Here is a 19,004-nt window from a genome sequence, read left to right on the forward strand (position 1 = left end):
AAGCCATTGACATATTTTCCAGTTTCAGTTTATCAGCTTAATTAGATATTAATTGAGCTTGGCCCTAAGGGATTATGTAAGTTTGATGGTGTGGAAGGGCGGAATCAACATGAGGCAGGTCAATCAGTGGGTCTGGCAAGTTCTTTTATAAGAGACACTGTACAGACCTGACTTCTTAGAAGTAGAATGTACTCAAAGGCTGACAGACACAGCTTTATCTGTGTATCTCTTGCACTGATGGCGTGTCTTTCTCCAAACATTTATTGTAGTTTTAGAAAATAAATAATATGACTAAAAGGCAGTGGTTCTCAACCTGTGGGTCACGACCCCTTTGTACCAATGAAAATACATCCTGCATATCAGCTATGTAGATTACGATTCATAACTGTAGCAAAATTACAGTTATGAAGTAGCAACGAAAATAATTTTATGGTTAGGGGTCACCACAACATGAGGAACTGCTTTAAAGGGTTGTGGCGTTAGGAGGCGTTAGGAAGGCTCAGAACCACTGCTATGAGGGATGATTTTCTGCAATACTTTACTTTGATTACATAGTGGATTTTAGTGGGTTTTATTCTTTTTTTAACAAAGGGGGTAAGTTATCATTTTAAAACAGTTTATTGGTCAATTGTTTCATGATGATTCTAGGGTCGGTATGCCATTTTTGTTTGTTTGTTTAATAGCTTTACATAAGCAATTTTGTGCCTGATTCGATAGGGAGGGGGAAATTACCAAAGAGCAAACACTATCTTTTCTCTTTTCTCTATGCAGGGTCATAACCAATACATCTGGACTCATTAAACTGCTTATTCAAGGCCTTTTTACCTAGTGACTTGATTAAAACATGCAAGGCCAAATACTGTTGTAATGGTAGAATTACCATGCCATTTATGTACATCCAAATCACTGAATGTCTCATACTAGACCCATACCTATTTCATCCTTGTCATATTCTTCAGGGTTTTTCTTTTAATACTTTATAATTTGAGGGGAATTTTTTTTTTTTTTTTGGCCTCTGGGGTAATACATTTTTTTTTTTTTGCTGAATTTCATTATTTAATTTTCCTTTTTATGTTTAGATGATCGATCCACAGGAAATAAGTAAAAAGAGCTCATATTTCCTTATAGTGATCCCTGGAAGGAAGCACAATCATTTCTTCTATGGAGATCTTTGAGGCAGGAAGACAAAGCTCCTTGTCTAAGATAACTTAAGTCTTTCCCATTTCCACTTCATTTATGATCCATTAGAAACCACTTGAAACCTATAATAATATTTAGGATTTATACACCTTTGTGTTATTATCTTAAATAATCTATAAGATTTAATAATTTCCTTTGGAGATAGATATAAATTAACAGATTTTCATATTATGGCTCAGAGATTTTCCCATCATGCCTTACCTTAACACATTAATAAATATGCTGACTTTATTATGACCAGTTGGCTCGTCTTCATCTTTATTAACATGGAGTAAAAAAAGTGTTCCATCACAATATTACTTTTTTATTTAAAGAATAGTCTATTATGTTAGATTTTGAATGAACTGATATATTTTCTATGTATCATGTGTATATGAGATATATAGGTATTTTGAGACACAAGTCATAGTAATATGGCACATGGCACATTTTTTTTAAAAAAAATTTTTTATTAGGCTCGGTGTCTGTGGCTCAAGTGGCTAAGGCACCAGCCACATACACCTAAGGAGGCAGGTTCGAATCCAGCCTGGACCCGCCAAACAACAATGACGGCTGCAACCAAAAAATAGCAGGGCGTTGTGGCGGGCGTCTGTGGTCCCAGCTACTTGGGAGGTGAAGGCAGGAGACTCGCTTGAGCCCAGGAGTTGGAGGTTGCTGTGAGCTGTGATGCCACGGCACTCTACCCAGGGGGATAGCTTGAGGCTCTGTCTCAAAAAAAAAACAATTTATTAAATCATAGCAGTGTACATTATTACTATTATGGGGTACAGTATGCTGTTTCTGTATACAATTTGAAATACTTTCATCCAACTGGTTAATGTAGCCTTTATGTCATTTTCTTAGTTATTGTGTTAAGACATTTATATTCTACATTTAGAGAGATTCACATGTACCCTTATAGGATGAACCATAGGCGTGATCCCACCAATCATCTTCCCTCCACTCACCCTCCACCCTCCACTCCCTTCCCTCTCCCCTTTCCCCATATTCCTGGGCTAAAATTGGGTTATAGCTTTCCTATGACAGCTATAATTTAGTTTCATAGTAGGGCTGAGTACATTGGATACTTTTTCTTCCATTCTTGGGATACTTTGCTAAGAAGAATACTTTCCAGCTCCATCCATGTAAACATGAAGGAGGTAAAGTCTCCATCTTTCTTAATGGCTGCATAGTCGGATTTCTTTAACCTCATGATTCATCCATGGGCCAGTGTCCCCATATACATCTGAAGGAGAAACATATTTTTTAAATCATGAAGGAAAATATTTGTTTTTAAAACTTAGACATAATGCATGATTTGTTTTGAAACAGAATTGCTTTTATTTATGAAGTTGTGTGGCCCTTCAAGAAAGACCTTTAAGTAATGAAACGCATGTGTTAACTCAAGTTTCACTGAAACTCATGTTTATTCAAAAATGTTTAAGTGATACCCATACCTGCTAACATAGTTCAAACTCTCAAAACTATTTTGACCTCAATTTTAGATCATACAAATCACAGTTTTGTTCCATAATAATCCTTGATAAACATTGATTGAACTTTCAATTGTTAAATAAACATAGGAACTTTGGGGCTTTCTTTTTATGCTTCCTGATTTTCCCTTCCAGAAAAAGAGGCCAGTATATTCTACTGAGTATATGTAGTTAGAAATGAAAATGAACAGAGAGAAATAAAATGAATTAGTACGGCCACAGCACTTCCTTGTTAATGGTGCATGAATATCTAGAATGATATAAGGTAGTAAAGAATGTTAACAAAAGCAGTAGATTTTCAAAAGGTTAGATGGGATTTGTACACATCAGAATTCAGAAAGATATTCAAGGTGGAGTTAATGAAATTCTAATGCAAAGACTTAATCTAAATATGAGTACATGGATTTTGCATAAAGAAGAAAAAATGAACGTGATACTTCCAATTACACTGATTTTTTAATAACTGTCTGGAATTTTTATGAAACCAAACTGAAAGTCATTCGAGGAATTTGGTTTATTTAGTAGGGAACTAGATATGACTATGTCACAGGGAATGCTAAGGCATTTAAAGAATAGATACTAACCGAGTATCTCCAAATGTCTGATTTTCTTTTGATTCAATTTCTGGTAGTTTCTTGTATAGGAAAATTATAAAATTTCTCTCTATATTAGAAACTATTGCACTTGCAATGTTATAAATTTGAATATTCAAAACTTATGAAACATTTTTCTAGAAAACAAGTTTATAATTTCTCTGTTGTATCAAAAAAGTTTTTAGAATATTTCTGTTTATCATAAAAATTCACAAGATTGTCATTTAGCTGTCTCAATTCAGCTAACCTGTACTACTTTTGTTATCTGTGATAACTAGATACTATGTATCAAGATAGAAGAAATTAAATCCTTGAATAGATCAATCTTTGTTAAATATATTGAATGTATAATATTAATCTTTTAGAGTTTAACTTAACAGGTGAATTAGTGCCAATAGGTAATTGTAATTGAAAGCATTTTAGGAAGTATAGGCATTCTAATTTATTTCTTATAATACAAAGATGAACATTTTTTCAGAAGATCACTTAATTATCAGTATTTTTGGACAGCAAAACTTGCAATTATTTTTCTCCTTCAGATTTTCCTAAAATAATGAACTATACCTTTTTATTTCTTTCATTGCTGTGTTCTCATTTACTGTAATGGTTTTAATTTTTTTATTTCAAAATACACATTTGTTAAGTATTACAAGGATACACAAGTTTTGATTCCATAATTTTCTTTTGTACATTTCAGGACACAATCATAAGTGTGCCCTTCACCCAGAATGTGTACGTTGTACCTGTTAGCTGTGAATTAACCCAACCTCTCCTCCCCTCTGCCACCTACTTGACACCCATTGTTGAGTTTTACTTCTGTATGTGCACATACAGAAGTGTTGCTCAACTAGTTCTAATTTACTATTGAGTACATATGGTGATTTTTTTTTTCTATTCTTGTGATATTTCACTTAGAAGAGTGGTCTCTAATCCATCCAGGTTGTTACAAGAGATACTAGATCACCATTTCATTTTCACACCTGAGTAGTACCTCATGGTATACATATACTACACTATATTTTTTAATTTTATTTTTTTAATTTAAGATTAATATGAGGGTACAAATGTTTAGATTACATTATTTTTATTTCTAAGGTAAAGTTCAAGTTGTAGTGGAGCCCTTCACCCAGGGGGCATGCTGAATACCCACACATTGTGCACAGTAGGGGAGAATCCCCCAATCACTCTCCCTCCTGTCCCTTCCCCTTTCTCTCCTCTCCCCTCTCCCTCACTATAATATATTTGTGTTTTTCTTTTGATATCACATTTTATTAATCCACTTATATATTGATGGGGATTTGGGTTGTTTCCACATTTTTGTAATTGTGAATTGTGATGCTATAAAAATTCGAGGTGCCAGTGCCTTCATGATAAAATATCCTTTTCCTTTGGGTAAATACCTACTAGTAGGATTGTTGGATCAAATGGTAGGTCTACTTTTAGTTCCTTGAGGTGTCTCCATACTGCTTTTCACAGAGGTTGTATTAGTGTATAGTCTTACACTAGTAAGACCAGCAGTGTACAAGTGTTCCTTTCTCTCCATATCCGTGCCAACAGTTGCTGTTTGAGGACTTTTTGATAAAAACCATTATCACTGAAGTTAGGTGATATCTCATTATACTTTTGATTTGCACTTCCCTGATGATTTGAGATGACAAGCATTTTTTCATGCATTTGTTGACCATTAGACCATCTTCATTTGAAGTTTCTGTTCATGTCTTTTTTAATCTTTTTAATGCAATTGTTTGATTTTTCTTGCTGATTTTTTTGAGTTTTTTTTTTGAAGATTCTGGTTATCAGCCCTTTATTGAATGTATAGCATGCAAATATTTTCTCCCATTCTGTAAGTTGTCCATTTATTCTACCGATTGTGTCCTTGGTTGTACAGCTTTTTAATTTGATCAGGTCCCATTTGTTTATACTTGTTGTTGCTGTGATCGTTCTTGAGGTCTTCTTAATAAATTCAATAGGTATTGGGCAGGCATAATACAGCAGGCCTTGACCTTGGAACTTGGAACATAATAAGTAAAAATTTCACCTACAAAGAACTTACAGTCTGAAGTGCTCCATCCCTTTATGCCTCCAGCAAATAAGGGTGGTGGGGAGATTGAGGAAATCAGAATGCAAAACAAAATTCATTTTTCTGACACATTGACATTCTATGTTTATTTATTGAGCCCTTTGGTATGTAACATTTCACCCTGAACTTGAGTCAGTATGGCAGTATTGAGTATAGCCTCATCATGGGAGCCAGCCTATATCCCTCCACATTCTGCTTATTCCCTTCCATGCTGTGTGACTGTACGTAAATCACTTAACTCCTCTGTACATCTATTTCCTCATTTGTAAAATAGGAATGCCACTTCCTATCTTGCTGACATATAATGAGGATTAATGTATTCATATATGTACCTGGCACATTGTAAATGCTGTATGAATGTTATGTATGATTATAACTATCATTACTAAATTTTACAAAATACTAGACAATTAAGAAATGAAAAAAAATTGTTTCCCTAGGTCAATAATTATAAGAGATTTTCCAACATTTTTTTTTCTAGAATTGTCATACTTTCCTGCCTTAGGTTAAGTTTTTTATTCATTGCAAATTAATAAACTGTGAGAGGTGCAGATCCTGTTTCAGTGTTAAAACATGTGGCTATCAAGTTTTCCCAGAACCACTTATCAAATAGGGATTCTTTCCCCCAGTGTATGTTTTTATCTGTTTTGTCAAAAATCAGATGGGAATGTGAGAATGATTTCATCTCTGGGTTCTCTATTTTGATCCATAGGTCTATGTCTCTGTTTTCATCCAGTACTATGCTGTTTGGATTACTAGACCCTTATAGTATGTAGATTGACGTCTGGTAAGGTGATGCTTCCTGCTTGGTTCTTATTCTATAAGGTTGCACTGGTGTGGGTGAACATTAGGAAAGTTAGGAGTATGAGAATAGAGTTAGATTGATACAATAATGAAATGATTGTTTGAAAGTTTTGTGATCAGTGTCAGGTATACAGATAATTAGTGAGGACATGAGCCTCCACAAAGAAATGGATTGGTGAAAACAGATATACAAACATACCATACTGGAGTCTTCATGAGACAGCTTGGCATGAACATTAAAAGACTGCAGGAAAAAAGGCCTACAAGGCCCTGGCTGAAGCCAGAAAGGACCCCAGAAAAAAGGTCCATAAGGACCCGGCTGGGGCCTGAAAGGCCTTGGGAAAAGGCATGAAAGTGCCTGGCCAAGCCTGACCTACAAAGATTCTGTACCAAGGACTTGGTACAGTATGTACTCAAGGCAGTGAGGTCATTGTAAGATTAACTAGAAAAGTACATGCATCTGACTCATTGAGGAAGAAAAACTGGTTCTTGTGGGCTGAGAGAAGAGGAATCAGCTTCTTTCTCCCCAACCCCTCATATGAGTAAGGCATCTACTTATCTATCCTGAAGGAACCCAGAGCTTCTAAGTTCATGTTCCCTTTTCTTTTGTTTCTGTAATTCTGTGAGTGATTGATAAGTATTTTAAGAAGTAAAAGTAATGAAAATGGCTAAAGAGTAATCAGGTGGATAATGAAAGGAGAATTGGTGCATTAGAAACCACAAGGACATTGTATACTATTGTTGTTACAAACATCAGTTTGCTAATTAAGGGAAAATAAAAGTAATAAAAACTGAGTGTATCGGGAGTTTGGGGCCAGCTCTGTTTCTTGCATTGGGTAGTGTCAGACCCTCAGACCCAATCTTTAACGCTACACTTTGTCTCTGCATCTCTATTTTCCTTCACTCCCTTGACACCACCAAGCAGTGGGAGAGAGCCATAAAGATGCTGAGACTTGTCCCCAATACACTGACTATTAGGAGTTTTTTCTGGTTCACTATGAACTATAGAACTATTTTCCTTTAGATTTGTGAAAAAATCATTTTGTTATTTTAATGGAAATTTCATTGAACCTGTAAATCACTTTGGGTAGTGTAGCTATTTTAACAATGCTGATTTTGCCAAATCTTGAGTACGAATTTTTTTATCTGTTTACATCCTCTGTGGTTTCTTTCCTCAGTATTTTATCATTTGCTCTATGGAGCTATTACACTTCCTTAGATAAATATATTCCTAGGTACTTGATTTTCTTTGTTGCTAACTAAGAAAGGTGTTGCATCTTTGATTTGATTCTCAGTTTGACTATTGTTGCTGTATATGAAAGAAGCTACAATTTTTGTACATCAATTTTGTAACCTAAGACTTTGCTGTATTTATTTATGAATTTCAGGAGCCTTTGGTTGATAGTTTGGGGTTTTCTAGATATAAGATCATGTTATCAACAAAGAGCAAAAGTTTAATCTTTTCTTTCTCCATTTGGATATCCTTGATTTCCTTCTCTTGCTCTATTGCTCTGGCTAGGACTTGCAGTAGTATGTTGATGAGAACTGGAGATAGTGGAAATCCATATCTGGGTTCAGTTCTAAGTGGGAATTCTTTCCATTTTTCCCTATTCAAATATGATGATAGCTATGGATTTGTCACACATGCCCTTTTTACAATTTTGAGGTAAATGCCATGTATGCTGACTTTGTTAAGCATTCTTATCATAAAATGGCACTGAATTTTGTTGAATGCTTTTTCTGTATCTATTGAAAAGATCATATGGTTTTTATTTTTGCACCTATTTGTGGTAGATTACATTTATAGATTTGTGTGTGTTAAAACATTCTTACATCTCTAGGATGAAGCTCACTGGATTGAGATGAATTATTTTTTGATGTGCAGCTGAATTTGGTTTGCTAAACCTTTATTAAGAATTTTTGCATATATATTCATAAGGGATATGAGTCTGTAGTTTTCTCTACTAGTTGTGTCCTTTCCTGGTTTTGGTATCAAGGTGATATTAGCTTCCTAGAATGAATTTGGGACAACTCTTTCTTTCTCCATGTTAATAAACAATTTCTGCAATATGGGCACAAGCCCTTCTTTGCAGGTTTGGTAAAATTCAGGTGTGAAACTGTATGGTCCAGGACTTGGTGTTTGAAGATATTTTATTGTTGCTCTACTTTTGGTACTTGATATTACTCAGTTTTAATGTTTACTTATTCTGGAAAATCTGTTCATGCCATGTCTGAGCATGAAATGATTAGGATGCGCCATGATCAGTCCACTCATCTCAATGAATTGACACCAGTTGCTCTAAGACTTATCTCTGACAGTCTTGGAAATAATTTCAGTGTGCATGTCATTAGAACAGTCCCTACCTATGGCACAACAGCTACTGTTTATTTAAATGTTATTACAATCAGGTTGATAAAAAATTTGTCATTAAAGGAATTTCCAAAAGTGTTTCTAAAACTAGATTTAAAAATTCAGTTATTTGAAAAATATGATACTTAAATGCCATATAACCTTCTTCTAAAAGCCATTTCTATTTAAATATAGGCTAAAGTACCAATAAATATTTTTATAAGGAAAATAAGTACATTGATTGGTGTATAATAAAAAAAAAAACCTCAGACAAACACATGACCAGGCAGAGAAGAACTTGAGAAATGAGAAGCCAGAGGACAGTATGCAGCCTATATCCTTAGAGCCCTGGTTGAGGACTGCAGCTGGCGCTAGACCATATATGCTGAGACACAGCATTCCAGTCTTCAGAGCTGTGTAGCCAGCAATAATTACTATATAGTGTATCTCATTTTTCTTTAAATTTCCTATATGCAACATAAATATAATTAGCTAAAAAATGCCATGCCAAAGAAATAGAATTTGGGATTTTAAATTTTGTTTCAGGTAGTTACATCCAAATTATTAGCCAAAACATGAGTATATTATTCGTGTCTTTTGTCTCTTGGTATTTGACCATTCACTTAAGTTCCTTGCTATCTACAAGCCATAATTACTATATGTGTGAAACATTCATATGAATTTAAGATGACAGAGAATATTTCAAATGGAAGTAATGAAGGTCAAGAAATAACAAAGAAGAAACATTAAAAAGATGTAAGGAATAACTTAGAACTGTATTTAGTCTGAGAAAAATAGATGAGGACATACATCAAAACTATTGGGAAATCACACTTCAATGAGATGCAGATGTTTTCTAAATATTTTGAAGATGAATCTCATTATAAAGCAACCACCTTGATTAAACAAAAATAAATAAATAAGAAAGATAACCGTACAATTTGTCTTTTACCCAACTCTGTTCCTAATAACAATAGCCACCATTCTCTAAAATCTTATAGATATAAAGTGCATATCAGTAAAAACAAAAGTAATTGCATCATTACCCAAAAATGTCATAAGTAGTATGTTTGTTTTAGATAATGTAGAGCTATCTTTACTAAATGGATTAAAGTAACTAGTGGAAATAAGAAAATATCTTATAAATTGTTTTAATAACAACATAGTCACCAGTACAATATAATGCAAGCAAATCACAACAAACTTGTGTGACTTGAGCTATTGACTCTCCTACTTATTGTTAAACCTACTTTGTTAGGGGAAATTTCACGTTCAGATTGCCTGCTGATTGATTTTTCTTTTAAATTGGTAAAATATTTTGTTTTAAACAAAGAAAATAAGAATGTGGGTTTATGGGCAGTGCCTATGGCTCAAAGGGGTAGGGTGCTGGCCCCATATGCCAGAGGTGGTAGGTTCAAACCCACCCCCAGCCAAAAAAAAGTGCAAAAAAAAAAAGAATGTGGGTTTAAAATTTAAACTAAATTCTGAAATATCGTCATCAAACTCAACTTTGATACAGAAAATAATTTATATGTAAATGAGTATATATTTTCATTCCATTGACCATGAAGGAATGCATGTCATAGGTTTGGTCAAGATACACAAAATGTTGTAAAACATCTAATTATGCCATTTAAAAGCTAACTCATACAGTTCTGTACATTTTTTTTTATGTCACAAGTAGATAAAATATCCAAAGTAGAATTATTATTTTTATAGCATATAAGAATTATGTATAAAATCCTGGGCTAGAGAAATTTAAAAGAAAGCATAAACTGACCAGCTTACAATTTTTACTCATCTTTCCGAGGGATTCATTCCGGCTTCCCGAATGCAATCCGTTTAATTGCATTAATTTAAAACTGAGTATGGTCTTGTCATAAAAGGCTGTGTGGTAATAGATGGCTATGTTAGCATGCTTATGATCTTAACTTCCCCAGAGACACTGCCACTGAAACCCTCAGCTGACCTCATCAACAAGCAGGTGGCAGTTGATCAATTCAAAACAGAGTTACTGGGAGAATAATTTCAATTACAAGGATTTTGCTGCCCATTGCATAGACAGAAGAGAGCAGAGGTCATCTATCTTTCTGAATTTGTGTGCCAAGTAATATTTATTTCTTGCTCTTATAAGGAATAGGGAAAGAGGCACTAGTGGGAATTTTCCAAAAGGATTCTGGAGCCATGAATTCTCATCATTTCTAGATTGTGGATGCCAGTTAGGTAGTGTTGACATGGGAAAAGAAGGTAGTGTTCCCTCATATCTCACGACTTTCTGGAGTTCCTATTAAAATAAAAAGAGCCCTACTCATATGACACTTTAATTGTCAGCTTAAATTCTAAGGAAACTAGCACTGAAGACAGCAAGGAGTTAATGTCTGGAATTTGGAGTGGAGGAGGGCTTGATAGGAAGGTCTATACCAGCCAAAACTACTGTATGCCTCTTGAATCTCGATCAATATGAGGGGAAAAATGTGCAGGAAAGTCCCTTTGTTATGACTACAACAGACATGGAACACTCCCGGAAATTCCATATTTAGATTTCCAAAAAGCTTAGGTTAAAATTTAAATGCCAGTTACAAAGATTATCCTCTTTTCTTAGGGCAAAACGACCTTCTTCATGATGGCATGGCTCTCAGTCTGTCATGTTTAATTCACGGTGTTAATGTGTGTGTGTTGCTTATTATGAGATGCTTTGAACACTTTTTGGAAGAAGATGGCATGTAAACAATAACCTTTGTACTAGCTTTATTACCATGATTTTTTAATACAGTTTCAGCCCTCTTTCAGCTGTAGACTTGGACCTATATTATGGAAGATGTTTTATTATTAAGAAGCTAAAAGAATTGTTCTTTTGTATATCTATACCAGCACACTGTCCGTGAAGAAACGATGGTAGTGATGACTGAAGACATGCCTTTGGAAATTTCTTATGTGCCTTCTACTTATCTGACTGAGATCACTCATGTCTCACAAGCACTATCAGAAGTGGAACAACTTCTCAATGCTCCTGACCTCTGTGCTAAAGATTTTGAAGATCTCTTTAAACAAGAGGAGTCGCTAAAGGTAAAAAAAAAAAAAAAAAGTAAAGTACTTTCATTTAGATTTTACAAGACGATCACATTGATCACCTAAAGTTCTTAAAGAATTGACTTCAATTGTATACACAGTGAAGCCGTTTTGACTTATAAATGGAATTAGAAATATATGATGGTTTTAGAAATCTTGGGGGGATGGGAGACAAAAACTAGAAGAGGTACTTTATAATATTTAATGTTGAGAGAATTTCCAAACAAAGGAATACACAAAAATGATAGTTTTCACATGTACTCAGGGCAGAAAGGAATCACCACAAAAACGAGTTGTGATAGAGTAACACTTTATTCTCAACCAATCCAATACATAGTGCATTGATTGAGTTTTATATTTTCCATCTATACATATTCAATTAATATCAACACCCATACTACAATATGTGGAATGTAATTGAATAGAAATCAATCTAATATTTTCTTTAGAACTGTCGGCCAAAGTCAACCGATGAAATCAGGCTCTTTTGAAACCACTAACGGCAAGTTATTGAACTCTAAACTAAGACAAGTCATGAGGAGGGAATACGCTATGAATTTTAGAAGGCAGTATCTAAAGATAAATGGATGTAGCATCAAGAAAATGTGTGTCTCAAGATAATTTTTGTGATCATACATTTCACACTCAAAATGAAATATTGTATTTTAACCAGAGCTTAGTATTTTCCAATGCAAACAGCATAGGATTATAGACAGAAGATGAGTTTGCTATCAGCAGCACATATTAGCTAAAGTATTTTATACTATAAATGACTTCTTGAGAGCTCATTCCATATCACATTTGCCTGTATAAGTATACGAATAGATAAAGCCATCGGTTTGTTTTGGCAATTGGTATTGCGGTATCTTGAGTGACTTGACTTTAATGTCTTGCATTATATCAAATAAGCTATAAAATTACATAGTAAAATAACATAAGAGATACATACATCTCTGGAACTAGTCCATGTATTTCAATAAAGTGCTATTTCTTATTCTCTTTGAAGTAAAAGTCAAATAACTTCTGAGTAGAGTACAGTGAAGAAAAGAAAGCTAACCAATTGATAAAGGCGACATGCCAGCATTCCTGTCATTATTCCCATTAACTGATTTCTCATGACAGCACAGTTTGTAAGTTCATCATGTCATTCAACATGTAAATCACTACTAATGAGCTAGTATTCATTCCTTTCCATGTTCACGCACGTCTGGGTCATGAGAGCAGTGACCCTGAACTTATTAAGTTGCCCGTTGGATATCTTTGTCTCCCTAGCTCTTAACCTAGCACACTCAGAATGTAAGGCCCCTGGCTCCACTCAGAACTAATCATTTGTTCATCCTGATACATAGTAAGTATTATGTTAGCTGACACCAATTATAACAGTATTGATTACTGGGGTTTGTGAGAAGGTGTTATTGCAGGTTTAATTTAGCTGGATTAGTGAATCCTCGTGAGATGCAGTTGTGGGCATAATTTCATCTCCCTCCCAACAGATCTCTTGCAACAGGCAAATGGGCTTCCTACCTTTGTGGACTTGTTGAACAGGGATAGTTTTGAGCTCAGAGTTTTCAATGAATATGTATTTCGTCTTAAAGGCATTCATCATTGTCATTACCCAGTAGTAAAAATAGAAAAGCAATGAATAAATTGTACAGCTGCTGGTTGGGAAGGTTTGAAATTAAATTGTGGTTGATTTTACTCCTGACAGATTTGCATGAATCAAATTATAGAACTATAGTAGATATTGCTGTAGTTTAACATACATATTTCTGAGACGTGAAATATAAGACAATATATAATACTTTAAAATAATTACTTTTGGAGCAAAACATAACTAGAATAGCACATACAGTTCCCATAGACATATGGAATTGGAAAGGTGCCTGATCATTTTGACGGGAACGTGCAGATAAAACACAGACTTACATATGGAAATTTGCATTTCGCAACTGCTACACTAACAAAGGCATAACAAGAGATGAATGAAAAACATAACATACACCTAATATTTATTCTCATTTCAAAACCAATATTGGCCTTGTTGATTGACTGTGATTGTTTATATATAAACATTGAAAAATATTCATTACTTGGGCAATAGCATTATAATTTTGAAATAAGTCAAATGTGGGAAACTTTTAAATAATATGAGCAGTAACTTGCCCTTTATTTGTAAGAAAAATATGTTGTCTCAATCATTTCACCAAAATATAATTATTATGTTAAATACTAAAATATTGCTTCAAAATAGCTCATGTGAAAGCAGGAATGTAGGAATTCTTAGTACCACAAGTTACCAAAACCTTTGCTTTTGAGAGTGTTCCATATTTGAAAGCTTGTCATTAAAGCAGAAATTAGCCAGTTAAGAGGTCCAACTGAAAGGATTTAACCTAATGCTTGCAGTATGCCTAATTTTATTGAAAGTGTCAGTTTCATTGGAATATGAGACACTCTTGGGACCTCACTATATATATATATATATATATATATATATTTTTTTTTTTTTTTTTTTTTGAGACAGAGTCTTACTATGTCACCCTTGGTAGAGTGCCAGGGCATCATAGCTCACAGCAACTTCAAACTCTTGGGCTTAAGTGATTCTCTTGCCTGAGCCTCCTGAGTACCTGGGACTACAGGTGCCCACCACAATGCCTGGCTATTTTTTGGTTGCATTTGTCACTGTTGTTCAGCAGGCCCAGGCCAGGCTTGAACCCACCAAACTTGGTGTATGTGGCCAGTGTCCTACTCACTGAGCTACGGGTGCCACCAGACCTCACTCTATATCTTTACCTCACCCAGCATCTCTTGCACTCTGGAAGCTGCCAATTCCAAGGGTTTGTGATTGTGATAGAGCTCTTTCTAGTCATCAAAGCCCACACGTTGGATCTATTAAGTACAGAGGATAAATGTCTTAACACAATAATTAAGTAAATGAGATGAGGCATATATTAACCAGTGTGATGTAAACGCTCTTAATTATATATGAAATCAGCACATTGTACCCCATAAATGCATGAATGTATACATGATCTATACATGTATGATTTAATAAAAAAGAAAAAGCCCACAGGCTTCCGGGAGGGAGGTAAAGCTCTGCACGCCACCCCCACCTGCTCCAGAAATCCTCAACCAATAACATAAGGTTTGTGGTAAATAAACACCCCTACTCATTCACTCCTTAGTTGAGGTTTGTCTGAAGCATGATTTATACCCTGACTCAAAGTTCTGTGCCAAGATTGAGACTCCATTGCACATAATAAAAATCCCCCCCATATTCTACTCTTTGCTGGCCCCTTCTCCCTCCACATCCATTTTCTGACCAGTGCTTCCTAAGATCCTTCTCAAGTAAATCATTTGCATGCACATTCTTGTCTTGGGATCTGCTTCTAGGGGGACTATCTAGGATAATTTTGCAAAAAATCATTTCCTATGTACTGTGTAGTCAGTATCCTCAGACATTCTCCATATCACTGGGTGTGGATTTCCCCAAGCAATGCCAGCTTCCCCTCACTAAAGAGATCCTTAGTTGTTCCATTAGGCTTTGCATGGATAAAAGTGAATTTTTAGAACAAACATAAGAGCGTAGCTTATAATAAGGATGATAATTAGGCTTTACTTTTTGCATTAATTAGAACTAACTTATATAGGCTGTTAGATACTTTTCATTACTTACCTATATTAACTCATTTAATCCTCCTCACAAATCTGTAAAGTAGCTATTTAAAATTATGCCCATTTCACAGACAATGAAACTGAAGAAATGTAAAATAAGTAAAGTTGCACAACTATTACCGATGAAGTAAATATTTTAACCCAAGCAACATAGCTCCAGAATCTGTGTGCTGTTATCCACCTTGTAGGGTGTTACGTTAAGCACAGGAGGGTAAATTTGAACAAAGAAAGGTATCATGATTAGTTCATAGAAAAATATCCTGGATTCTATTTCTGGCTAATTCTATACTAACTTAAAAACTTCTGTGAAAGAATGGATGGATGGATGGAAGGGGAGGATGGAGGAAAGAAGGAAAGAAGGAAAGACATAAGGAGGAAAGTAATGATGGACAAGGAAAAAGTCAGGGATGCATGATTTCGATTCGCTCACGTGGACTGATGATAATACAGATGCACTGTTTGAGGTGACTAAGACGTGCTGTGCTTTTGGTAACCAAGAGGATGGAGATGAGTGTGGAGATGTTAAGAACCCTCACCGGGGTGTTGGCAGGAGAATTGGCCCTAATACAGACTTTAAATAGGTCAAAAGGAAAGGTAGCCCTTGTTTAACCTCAGCAACACAAGAGAGAGCTGATGGTGAGCTTAGAAAGCTAAAAACGGTATGAAGCAAAGTTGCTCGAGTCTTCTTCAACGGATTGAGGTTTTAGGCATGACTCTTAAGACCTAAAATAAATTGTTAGAACAAGCAATAACCTAAAGGGTAAAGATTCATTCATTCCAAAACATTTATCAAACTTTTACTATGTTCCAGGCACTGTTCTAAATGCTTATATAACAGGGGAAAAAATGGAGCCCTGCACTCATACACATTTTATTAGAGCACTGAAAGGCAAAATATAAGCACGGAAACAAAGAATTGTAAGCATTGTGTATTGCAAGGTGGTACATAATAGATAAAAAGAAAATAGAGCCTAGTAAGGCTGTGTAGGATGACTAAAGGGGTAGACACAGGAAGAATGGCAAGAGGCATGACTGCACTTTTAAATAAGGTAGAAAGGACATTTGAGCAAAGATTGGAAGAAGGTAAAGGAGTCAGCCTTGGTTATCAGCCTTGCTGTCTGGGTAGAAGAAATAGAGCAAAGACCCCAATGTGCGAGTGAACTTGGGTTGATCAAAGAATATTGAAAAGGCCAGCATGGGTGAAGCAGAATGTCCCAGGGGGAGAGTTCTAGGGAATATACTCATATGTGTTATAGGGGTCCAGATGGCGACAGGCCCGGTGAGCCATTGGAAAGACTACCTTTCCCTCTGACTGAGATTGGAGCCATTGTAGGGTTTTGAGCAGTTGAATGGCATGATCTGATTTTTATGTTTTAAAAGGATCACATTGAACCCTGGGTTGAGAGTATACATGAAGAGGACCATGAGTAAAAGCAAAAAGTCCAGTTGGAGAAGAGATAGATGCTGGTAGTTTGGACTAGGTTAGCAGTGAGAGAATGTCAGATTCGGGAAATGTTTTCAAATTAGAGATAGCGGATTTATACATGTGTTCACAGAAACACTTAAGCATGAGTGTATAAAGACCCAGTCTCAGTAGATGTGGGACTCAGGAGAGTTTTGGTATCCTTTGAATTTGGCAGATGATCCCCTGAGGGATGTCAGATTTATCCTCTGATATTTTGGTCTTCTATACATCAGTCTTGCCTTGAAGTAGGGAAAAAAGAATTGGTGGCAGAGATATTTTAGCCCTCTGTTCAAGATCTTTCTCCTTTGGAATATATTTCATAACATTTAAGCACAAATTTAGTAATACCAATTATTTAAATGAAGACAAAACCATACCCTGAGCTAAGTGACTGCTTCTCTATTCTGGTATTAGAGAAATCAGATAATAGCAGGAGACAGCATATACACAAATCTGAAGAAAATATCTGAAGGAAAATAAAAGAATGGTTGTTTATATTCATATTGGAACATAGGGGCATGCCAGATAAAGGGATGGATTTCTTTTACCAATTTAATAATATTGCAGCCAAAGGATATTGCATTTATTCTAAATTAAATAATCATGGATCATATACAATCTGAAAGCAAAATTTGATTACAAATGCTTTTTGAATTATATTTAAGTTTTCTAATAGAATAGTTGAGTACATGAAAATGATTTTTTATTAATGTACTGCCACGTAGTAAAAATTGAGTTTTTCAGCGTATAAACATTTGGAATAATATAATCAGTGATTTCTCCAAGGAATATCAAGGTTTTTTTGAACTAACACATTTCTTCGTTTATAAATACTTGCATAATTCCAATTTTTCAACTGCTTGTATAATTTGGGATGTATTTGCTTGATTTGCTACCTCTAAATTCATGTATTACTTTATAAACATTAATCTATGAACTGTAATTTAAACCCTACTTAGATCTTCTCTATGTACATAGTACCTTATTTTTCATTTTCCTTATAATGACGAGATTATGGACATTTACTGCATTGTTGCAGGCCCAACTCGTATGTTCTTGGGCATAGCTCTCTTTTAGATTGCATACATCGCTCTTTTGTGGGAAATTATTCACTCTTTTCTCCCCACCATGACTTTATCAGGCCCAGCAGTTGTCCGCCTGTGACTCCTGTGCTGCAATTTCCTCCCAACTCTGCCAAAATGTACTTTAAGAACTCACTCTTTCCATTCTCCCAGCGAGAATATTTTGATAACCCCCATCCTGTAAATTCTGAAAGGCAGAAACTTCCATATTAAAACTTAAAAGTCATGAAGCTGGTAGAAATTCTGAGACTGCAATAGAGTTATAAGGGAGTTTTCCTATTATTTATGAGCAATTCAAGCTACGTTTCAACCAATTATGATGTCATTTTTTTTGATCAGTGAGATATAATTACCTATTCATTATTTGGGCAAATGCAGGGCATCATCTGATGGAGAAAATTTTGGCCAAAATATACCATTGAATTGAGGAAGTGTTTTTTCTCATGTGGACCATAAACCATGCAGGAAAAAAAAAATCAAAAGGTCAACTTACCATAGAGCCATTGAAAATAACTTTTAAAATTTCTTTATAAGTTCTTTAATGCCTTTTGATTGAACACTCTCCCCAACTTGATATGTCATTAATGTAGTGTCTAGAAGCTGCATGGGACATAACGAGTACAAGAATTAGATTTCTATAGGGTGTTGCCATCACCTGTCAGATAAAGATAAATTCCAGAGAGTGAAGATGAACTGGTGTTTGAGTCTTTGGTACTCCGATTTCTCTTTTTTCAATTTTAAGATAGATCTGCTCCCCAACAGCTTCTGTCACAACAGCTACTAATGGATTTCTCTAATCCTTTTTGCTTAGAGATGAAAGTTGTGTGCTTCTCTGTTAACCAAGTTACAAAGTGTCTCAAGGCATTTTTGCCACTTAAAACTGCTGGAAGCTATTATCTTCACCTTCCCGAATATGAAAGCAATCGTGCAGGGCTTCCTAGATCGGTAAACACATACCCATTTTGCTGCAGAGCCAACATTTAGCAGGCGGGTGGTATTAAGTCATCAACAGTAAAAGATAAAATTCATAATGGTTTGTTTATTTATTTTTTTTTAATTGAATGGTAACTATGTACATTAATGCACTTCTGGGGTACAGTGTAGGGTTTTCACACACAATCTGAAACACTTCCATCAAACTGGTTAACATAGCCTTCGTGTCATTTTCTTAGTTATTGTGTTAAAACATTCACATTCTACTCTTAGAAAGATTCACT

At 35.1% G+C, this 19,004-nt stretch overlaps 1 protein-coding gene across 1 annotated transcript in view; it reads left to right on the forward strand.

Annotated features, from left to right (window-relative positions):
- The window catches only part of DMD (dystrophin), a 2,307,273-nt gene that overhangs the window by 1,035,486 nt on the left and 1,252,783 nt on the right, over window positions 1-19,004 (forward strand). Inside the window, exon 42 of the mRNA XM_023515448.1 lies at window positions 11,371-11,565. Within this exon, the coding sequence (XP_023371216.1) occupies window positions 11,371-11,565 (195 nt within the window). The remainder of the gene's footprint in view (window positions 1-11,370; window positions 11,566-19,004) is intronic.

This window comes from Otolemur garnettii, unplaced genomic scaffold (assembly GCF_000181295.1).
Source record: "Otolemur garnettii isolate 467f Iridium unplaced genomic scaffold, OtoGar3 scaffold00072, whole genome shotgun sequence".
NCBI lineage: Eukaryota > Metazoa > Chordata > Mammalia > Primates > Galagidae > Otolemur > Otolemur garnettii.